General features: G+C 47.7%; 1 protein-coding gene across 5 annotated transcripts in view; it reads left to right on the top strand.

The window, feature by feature from the left end:
* Positions 1-10,000, top strand: part of vps8 (VPS8 subunit of CORVET complex) — a 69,633-nt gene that overhangs the window by 47,246 nt on the left and 12,387 nt on the right. For all 5 annotated transcript variants that reach the window (XM_035534845.1, XM_035534844.1, XM_035534843.1 and 2 more), the window contains 2 exons: positions 443-496; positions 8,598-8,678. In XM_035534845.1, coding sequence (XP_035390738.1) covers positions 443-496; positions 8,598-8,678 — 135 coding nt within the window. The remainder of the gene's footprint in view (positions 1-442; positions 497-8,597; positions 8,679-10,000) is intronic.

Here is a 10,000-nt window from a genome sequence, read left to right as displayed (position 1 = left end):
GTCATACTGTCCTGACCCACATCACCAAGCCTGCCTGTCATTACTGAAGAACCAGGTGTGGTTGGAGGCTCGTGAAGATTTGGCCGTGGTTATGTGGAAATTACTTGGAGCGAAATCGCGTCCAGTGCTTGATGGTTAGATCAGCATCATGGAAAAACAAATCAAACTAGTAAACGTAGATGTTCGTTACAGCGTAACATGGTACATAGTTGTTCAAACTGCCATAAGCAGCAGGGTTAGTGACTTCTGTTCAGACTCCATTTCCTCCCCACCAGGGAAGAAAGTGTATAATATTTCAGGGGTTCAGACCACCGAAGAGCAATAATCGAGCCTGTCCATCCACATTTCACGTCTCCACCACTCTCCAAAGCTGTGTGTGTGCGTTTCCTCCCTGTTCTGCCAGTCTGGCTGCTCACTCGGGCCTCTCTGGTTTGGGTTTCAGACCAAAGTGACGTCCGCCTATCGGGGAGCCGACACCGAGGCTCATGGGAGAAAGGTAAGGTTGAGATGTGGGATTATAATGTGGTTACAATGGGATTAGGATCAGTGATGGAATTGCTGTCAAGTACATTAAGATTAGGTAATCCGTGGCTAATCAAACAGAGACATTCCTTCAGGTTGTGGCGTGTGCCGCCTTGTGAACGTTTCACAGTCCGGCGACCCTTTCAGGTGAGCTGGTAGTGATGCTCTTGAAAGAATTCCTTGCGCAAACGCAATCAATAAGCCTCCTCTCTCGTATGTGTCAGCCGAAACGCGCAGTAACACGCCACGGGCGGCGGTCGCGCCGGCGCACTCCGACAAAGGAGAGAGCGCGCTCTCTCGCAGTTCTTCCGCCAGTGCAGCCATCTGTGGAACAGAGCAGGCACTCATCCTCCAATCTCTGGCAGGATTACTGCGGTCGTCACGGCGTTGACTCTTGTCTCCATGCTGCACGTGAGCGAGGACGCTATGGTGATTTGTCTCTCCCTTTTATCTCCGCCCTGCGTTCCTGGTGTGGCGTTTACCTCCAGTTTCACCATTCGCTCTCTCGCGCGCTTCCTCTTCATCTCCGTCCGTCTTCCTCTCTCTCTCTCTCTCTCTCTCTCTCTCTTTCTCTCTTCCTTCACCGCTCTCCCCTCGTAGCGTACATTTGCAGAAACTTTCAAAACACCAGCACCACCGTCATTTATAATGTAATCAGTGTCCACCTCTTTCTGTTTTTCACTCTACTATTGTCTCTCTCTCCCGCTCTCTCTCTGCTTAGAATTCACAGCTCATCACTCGACGGCCTCTCGTTCAGTCTAGCAGCAAGCATGCGACAGACAAACACATGCGTGCAACATGACCCTTTTCACCTCTCCTCTGCTCTGCACTCCTCTCTCTCTCTTCCCCTTCTCATTTTCGCACACCATCCAGTTCTGTCGCAAAGCAAAAAAACAAAACAAAACAAAACAACAGCCCGATGATTAACCACTATAATTAGGTTGCAGCTTTCAGCGGGAACGTCACGTACAAAGAACTAATCATGGTGCCGCAGACGTGGAAGAATGGCGGAGAGAGACATGCCATCTTCTATCTTTCAGACGCTCTCCCGCCGTGTCTCCGAGAACTCCGGCGCATCTCCGCTCTTTCACTCTCCGACCCGTGCTAAGAAGGCTGGGATTATCTCACAAATCCTTCATGACACACACAGCCACGTACCTACCGCCGCCGGCCTTCTCTAAGGCCCAAGGCCACACTGGAGCGTCTCCGCCTGTCTGTAGGGAAGACGCCTGCTGGGCTACCGCAAGGGTTTAAGACCAGTCACAAAATGAGTTTGTAAAATGCGACCCTTTCGCATGGGATTCCAGCACTGATATGTACTTTAAAATAGGCTGTAACTTTGATATATGGTGCCTTGCAAACGTATTCAAGCCCCTTTAAAAGATTAATCAGATTGGTGTGGATTACAGATGACATGCATTGTTCCAGGATGTAGTTTTATTGGAAACCAGTGTGCTCTTTAAAGCACATTTTAAAAGTCAAAATTACTTGTCAGCAGATCTTTAATAAAAGTATATAAAATGTTAAAAAATGTAAAAATAATGCCGCTTGCGTTAGTATTCAGTCCCTGTGGACTAGTACTTGGTAGAACCTCCTTTTGTGCTAGACTGAGATTTGCTGTAGGTCAGGTTGGCTGTAGACCTGACCATTGCATCGTTTTGTTGTTTAATTCCTGCTCTCTTGCCCTTGCCGTGTGTATCTGATGCAGACGAGTTTCTCCCAAGTTTGAGTTCTTCACCGCACTCGGGCAGGTTGTCTTGCAGTATCTCCCTGCACCCTTTCGCCATCCGTTCATCCTTCAGTTTTAACAGGCTGTCCGGTTCCCGCCGTGGACGAGTATCCCCACCATATCGCGCTGCTCTGCTGGGCTGGTGTTTACTGAGGACTGGGCTGCACCGCGCTCTCTTCACTATTATTCAGTATTCTAACCAATCTCCCGTTCAGGCCGGTTGTATGCGGAGCTCTGGATATCGACTGGTATTCTCCCACCCCAAGTCCCGCATGACGGCTGGCCCCTCCACGCCTTCCCTGCCCTTTGTGCTCTGCCGTGGAGTTCTGAGTGACGCCATGCAGTTCCTGGACGGCGTGATGCAGCTTCTGTTTCTTCCCAGTCGATCCAACAGTGCTCACTGGGTTCTCCAAACACTTGGATAGTATTTTGTAGCCTTTTCCTCTTCTGTCCATGTTTAGAACTTTAGTTGTGTTTTCAGGAGCAAGGACTGTTCTCTGTCCTGGCTCCCAGATGGTGCAACCAACTTCCTCTGGCTGTCCAGAGTCTCTTGCAGTGTACAAACACTGATATATTTGTGGAATATTTAAAATTACTATAGAGCCTGCACTTGTTGGGTGACTAATACATTAGCATGTGTAGATGAATAGTGTTTGTTATTGTACTTATCGTTGTCTGAGAGAGAGCTTATACTTGTTTCGCACTTCTAGGTATCTGCCAAAAGCGTAAACATTAGAATGCTCTTTGGTCTCCAGCTTTATGTCAGATTCACGGTCTGACCACGGTCTGAGTCGCAGGCAGTTTTAACTTAAAAGTAATGAGTTCTCTCACGGGGTAGTCCAAAACAGTGTCAGAAAATGGGCTCGGCTCAGTACCAGTAAACAAAAACGACCAGGCTGACAAATCCGACAGGAAACCAGGAATAAATCCAAATTGTACAAAGATGTAAGGACAAGGAACAAGAGCTTCTAAACACTAGACGAAAGCTGAGCAAGACTTCACAAAGACGGACCAACACGTCAGTAAAAATAGACAGAAACGTTATGGAAAACTAGACACGGGGGAAACGTAATAAACGGGATTGGGACTGGACAGGAGAACTAGGGAGAATGTATTCAACATGAGGGAAAATGGAGGCTACGGACACGACAACAGCACAGACCGTGAATATGCAATTGCATTTTTCAGGTAGTCATTGTTGTCTCAGCATATTTTCTTATATAAAAACTCATCAGTTTAAATGGACTAATTTTGAGGGTCAGTCTTTTAATTATAAACTATGACATAGCACAGCACCTCAGCGTCCCTATGTGAGCCAAATGTCTTTTAAGGATGTTGAACACTTTCAAGGATGTTGACACAGGAAGTATATAGCGCATAAGTGTAATAAGAATGGTTTGAAGAAACGAAAGCTCACTTCCTGCCAAACACACGCTCCTAGATACGCACGCCCGACTTCCAGCTATATAACTGAAGGCAGCGCTGCGGTCTGCTCACTAGCTCGGGGTGTTTGTGACGTGTCCAAGACGAAGCGTTTGGCACTAAGCACAGCTCAAGTTTCATGATGCTGTGTTTTGTGTCTTTTTATTAGACATATGTTGATCTGGACAGGTAATAACAGTTCAAAATAGGATATTTCCATTTTATAGGTGGTGGTTGTTTTTGATGGCGTGTGAATCATCTTAACAGATTATAATGACTGATGACGGCGAATTCCCATAATGCCTTTCCTTCGCATCTCCAGAAACATCACTAACATCCAACGTTGTAACCCCTGTGACCCACTTCTTCAAAAGCTTTCCTCAGACCTCCTTTCTCTCTCTCTCTCTCTCTCACTCACTCTCACACACACACACACACACACACACACACACACACACACACACTTGGTCGGAGGTTAGTGGTGGTTGCCCAGCAATCTGCAGCCGAGCTGTCGTGAAGATCCCTAATTAATATTTAACCCTCCGGAAACACGGTGACACTAACGAGGCTCCCTCTGGCTGTGCCACTGAGTGATGCTCAAAATGTCAGCGCTAGGCTGCCTTCTTTAAAGTCTACTAACGGCGCGCATGACGTGCATTTCCAGCACGGGGACTGCTGCACGTTTGCCTGTGTGCTCTTTGCAAGACACCTGTGCAGAGCACCGAAACCCCCCCACCCCCCACCCCAACTCTGTTCAGCTCCTGTATGGTGTGTTCTACCCTGTCATTTTCTTTACTGCGAAGAAAAGGTCATTTCCTGGCCGTCGATTTTGTGTGCTAATGGCTACGGCTCTGTTTGGCTGTGTGCACAGGGGCAGTGTGAACGTTATGCACTATGCATTACGCGACTCCGCAGAGAATTGAAGCAACGCCTGCCGAGCGAGAGTGCATTCACGTAGGGCAGGGCGGCAAACCCCAACACTTGGTAAAATTACATACGAGGAAACGCGCCATAATGACATTCGTATCACATCTGACAGTTTCTCACCTGCTAAATACAATTACAAATCATGTGTATGTGGACTGGCTGGAAAAGTGTTGTTTACCATGCGTCCTTTGAAAACAACTGAGCACAATGTAAGACATGAAAGCACTGACCTCGCTAAGAGTATGAGGAGTTGAGCATGCACTGCACATACAAGAGGTGTACTTATCACATTATGGACACTGAAAATTGTTTGCACAGACACAGTGCCTATGGAAAATCATCCTACCATATTGACGTCCTTGCCTTTTCTCACATTATACCAGATCTGTCTTTTTCCAGCTGTGTTTACACATTATCAAAGTGAAAATGACACTTTTTATCATTTTATTTAATCTAAATAATAAATTATTCTAATTTAATTAGCACAATACCTGGTTTGGATAAGTAACTAGCCCTATAATGTAACCGTTATACACCTGATCACCTGATCAACTAATCACCTTCCAGAGCCATGCCACGCTAATCCGCCCACACCCGACATCAGCTATAGTGGTTTTGATCACTTCAGAATAGAACCAGCTGTTCCGTGAGGTTTCCACTACCACAAACACGGTTGGAAAGCGGCTTACGAAAGGGCTCCGTGATGAGGCTGTGGAAAGGCGCAAGTTAGGAGGAGGATACAGAAAGATTCCTGTAGCTTTACCTATCCTAAGTACCATTCAGAGCATCACCAAGAAGTGGAAAATGTTCGGCACCACCAGCACCTTGCCAAGAATGTGCCGTCCCTCCAGGAGGACATAGATCACGGAAACTACCAAGAGGCCAGTGGCAACTCTGAACGACCTGCAAGTCTGTATGCGACTGGTCGGTCTGTGCATGTGACGACAGTCTCACACTGTATGGCAGGGTGGTTAGAGAGAAGCATCTCCTGGAGACATGCCGTGATGACAGAAAAGCGCTCGGACGATTTTAATGTCATGTGGCCAAAGAGATGTTCAGATAAGGGCAAGGTTGATCTGGACTCCAAGCGGTATGTTTGGCAAAATCCACAGCACACCACCACAGAGCCAACCACACCTGCCGTGACGCGTGGTGGCGGCGACATCGTCACGGGGGGCATGTCTCTCTGCAGTTGGTTAAAACATGCAGCCTTCCGCTGGCAGCTGAAGATAAACACACCGGCAAAGATAAACTAAGGCAGTGTCTTAAGGAGAGGAAGGTGAACGTCCTTCAGTGGTGGAACAGTTCTGCCCGGAAGAACATATCCAAACAGACCGACGCCGGGAATTACAGCAAAAGGAGGCTCTACAAAGTACTAACTCAGGCGACCGATTGCTTTTCCAACCGTTGTTCGAGTTTTTCTATTTTTTAGAATTTTATTTCAGAACTTTCTTTTTTTTGTGATTGCTTGAATGCTTTTTTTCTGATTGCTTGATTTTTTTGTGAGTTTTGATTTCAGGCCGTAAGACCAAAAAAAAAAAAGTGACTATTTGGAAGGGCTATCAAAATATTCTGTAGGCACTGTACATTGCCCTCAAAATGCAACTTTTGCTTATACTAAAATCAAGCTCATGCTAGCATGCTAATCGTCTGCTGTTAGTTACATCAGCTTTCCTGAGGAAAGTCACCCATTTAGAAGGCTTCACACTTGGCTAATAAAGCTTAGTGTTTGATCAGAATCCATGCATCTGTTTTCTGTGCCTGTGATTTTTTTTTTTTGGGGGGGGGGGGGGGGTGAGGGATTATGGTAATCAAACAGCAGCTGGGATTGTAAATTTCGTTCAAATCCTAATCTGAACAGATGTTAACTAACACACAATCCCGCAGTGTGCAGCGCCACTGCCGTGTGTGCGTGTGCGTGTGCGTGTGCGTGTGTGCGTGTGTGTGCGTGCGCGTGTATGCGTGTGTGTGTGTGTGTGTGCGCGTGCGTATGCGTGTGTGTGCGTGCGCGTGCGTGCGTGTGCGTGCGTGCGCTCAGCTGCTTCTCGGCAGGCGTTCTGTTTTGACCAGCATGTGAAAGACCCTCGCAGGGGATCAGGCCACAAAATAGAAAAGGTTACTTGGAACTGGGAGGTAATTCATTCTTTTTGTCACATTCTGTTTTTGACACGTGTTGGATGGAGGGTGCTAGTTTCCTGTCAAAACCAATGCAGAATTGGTTTATTTAAAAGAGAAGGGGGGTAAATGACATGTTTAAAGAACATGGCCCTGAGTGAAATGAACTGCACTAGTCCGCTTGGCACAAGTGACAGTTGAACCGGCGGGACAGAGTTGGTTTCTTTTGTGCGCTCAAAGGAGACAGAAAGACTGCATTTGTCTTCTTCTAACTGTAGAGTTCACACTTCTGTTTCTGAGTTCCCAGACACACACACACACACACTCACACACACACACACACACACACAGAGACTCGCATTCAGTTTTCTAAGCATGATCAAAAAGAAAAGTGTGGAATTTCACATGGTGCGCTCTGGAGCGGTACTGGATGGAGGAAGAATGGACCGAAATTAGGCGCGGGCACCCTTATCTACGGGCACCCTTATCTACGGGCACCCTTGTCTACGGGCGCGCTTATTTACGGGCGCGCTTATTTACGGGCGCGCTTATCTACGGGCGCCCTTATCTACGGGCACGCTTATCTACGGGCACCCTTGTCTACGGGCACGCTTGTCTACGGGCACGCTTGTCTACGGGCACGCTTATCTACGGGCGCGCTTGTCTACGGGCACCCTTGTCTACGGGCACCCTTGTCTACGGGTGCGCTTATCTACGGGCACGTTTGATCCCCAGTGGCTGGTGGGAGTGGACAGACATGATGGCAGATGCGTGATGGTGCGCTTGGCCGTTCCATCCTCTGCCGCTCCTTTGTGATGTCGCTTTCATCGGCACCAGGATGAAGTCCGAGGCCTTTCAAGTTCTCCACAATCACAGGATCCGAATGCCTGGAAGCCAAAAAGCCAGCCGAGTTTCCACCTCCTGCCCTCGTCTGTTTCCAAGTCTTCTCGTCTTGAAGAAATCTCCCCTGCTCCTCTGGGCCACAGTCCAGGACTTCTGATGGCACTCTGGGATGCACCGAGGCACCTCAGAAGGGAACGGACGGCCCTTCCCCTTGGAAACTGGATGATGTTAATGGGCATTTCCAGCATTTGCACAACCCATGTGGGCACTGGCGTGTCGTCCTATTCCGAGACCCTGTTAATTGACACACCTTTGGTGACTTGACCCTCACCTCTCTCCGTAAATTCCGTGTAATGGAAGCGTAGTGAAGGCTAGTCCCTTTTTTCCCCCTTTAAGGGTTGCTTAAATGCCAGAGCCGTCACTCGTTAATCGCTCGTCCGTTTCTCTGTCTCCCTCCAGCCGTGGCTGAAAATGTCACTTTTAATGTCCAATTAACTCCACTGTTCCAACTTTTAAATCAACCAACACACACACACACAATTTACCCTGGTGGAAAAAAGCAAGAGAGAGAAGCCCTGAGCTTGGAAGTGATTTTCCCACTGTGCGACTCTGGCCTCCATTTTCCCCCTGACATTCTCATATCAACACTTAAAAGAAACGAACACAGTGATTAGTCTCTCAGCGAAAGGCCATGGGCAACAAAACCAAAACGCTGTTTACCACGCAGGTGTAGTTGTGCTTTCTTTCCCCCCGTCTGAATGTCCGCCTCGCCTCTTTCATAGCGTCGAACGTTTGCCTGCATTGATCTGCTCTGCTCTTGCACAGTTCCCTGCTGTTTGCGGAGTGCTACCTTTTAAATGTGTAGACTCAGGAGAGCGTGTTAGCTGGGTCACACCAGCCAATCTTTCACCATCAGGTGGTTGCAGGATTTGGTCTTCTCCCAGTGCGTCCAGTTTCCAGTTTTCTTTTTTTAACCAAGGTAGCGATCCAGTCAGAATGGTGGTGGGTAGTGACACTGTCCGTCTGTTTCCTGGTGCAGGACTTGGCTGAAGTGACGTTGGATTCCCAACAGATACAGGCCTGGGACCAGCTGCGCTGCATGTACAGAGGACCGTCCAGGGTGAGAGATGCACGCACGCACACGGAGCACATGCTGCTTCAGTGGTGACTCTCTCATGACATTTATTTGGCTCTCTATCTCCCATAAATCGGCTGCTTCTGTCTGAGGGGTGGGTGGGTGGGTGGGTGTGCGTCTGTGCGTGTGTGTGTTTCCATTTACGTGTTGTCTGCGTATGTGATGTGATAGCAGTTGTGTCTTCTAATCTGTCTTCCCCTCTCTCTCTCTCTCCACTCCCTCCCTCCCTCCCTGTCTCTCTTAAGAGCAGTGCAGGGTTTCTCTCCCCTCCCCGTGTGTTCTGTATGCCATGGTTATATCCACAGGAGGTGTAATGGAATCAGAGTGTTCTTGTGGATTTGCATGACTGGATCTGTTATGCACATGTGTCATCCTGCTTGTATCTCATCTAGTTGAGTCTGGTGTCAGCCAACAGGGCAGTGAGGTGTAGTTTCTTCACTTAGTTGGGTCTGCAGTGCTGATTTGGTCTCTTTCAGGAAGACCTGATTTTAGGTGTTATTTCTATAAAGCTGAAAGCGTGGAGTTTGCCTGTGTGTGTGTGTGTGTGTGTGTGTGTGTGTGTGTGTGTGTGTGTGTGTGTGTGTGTGTGTGTGTGTGTGTGTGACAGAGAGCATTCACTTTCCCTTTCACTAATTAGAGCCATTTTAAATGTATTTATTTCCTACCACACACTCTTGCACAGAGTTGCTATGCTATAACTCAGAAAAGAGTTGCAACTTTAAATAAAAAACAAAAACAAAAAACATATTCATTGAATCAAGTTAATCGCACAAGGCATGTTTCCATGGCGACAGTGACAAGGGTGTTTGACCTTCTTCTGTACATCTAAAGGAAGTATCCCTCTCTGCTTATGTCACTGGGGGCAATTCTGCTTCTCTGTTGGATACCCACAAACCCACACACAAGCAGAGCCTCTGTTCTCTCTCGCCTCCCTGGATAAGTAAGAAAGCCTAATAAGATGTTGACTTAAATTCTGTAGTCATTTTCTAGTCTTTGTGCTCTTCAATGAGCGAGTGTGTGTGTGTGTGTGTGTCTGTGTGTGTGTGTGTGTGTGTGTGTGTGTGTGTGTGTGAGAGTAATCATGTATGTGTGAGCATGTTTTTATTTTTTTCACATGAGAGGAAGGACCCACTTTTGTTCGAGCAGAAGCCTCTATCTCAGTTGAGATCAAAGATACAGCCAGAGTCTTTGTGTGTGTGTGCGCGCGTGTGTGCATGTTCGTGTGTGCGAGTGTGCGAGTGTGCGTGTGTGCGCTGAGCTGAAATTTGTCCTCCAACCTAAACCATCACACCTGCATCTATACCTAA

The sequence above is a fragment of the Electrophorus electricus genome, chromosome 16, assembly GCF_013358815.1.
Source record: "Electrophorus electricus isolate fEleEle1 chromosome 16, fEleEle1.pri, whole genome shotgun sequence".
Lineage (NCBI taxonomy): Eukaryota > Metazoa > Chordata > Actinopteri > Gymnotiformes > Gymnotidae > Electrophorus > Electrophorus electricus.
The sequence above is the reverse complement of the archived record's forward strand: the minus strand, read 5'-3'. Positions and strand labels throughout refer to the sequence as shown.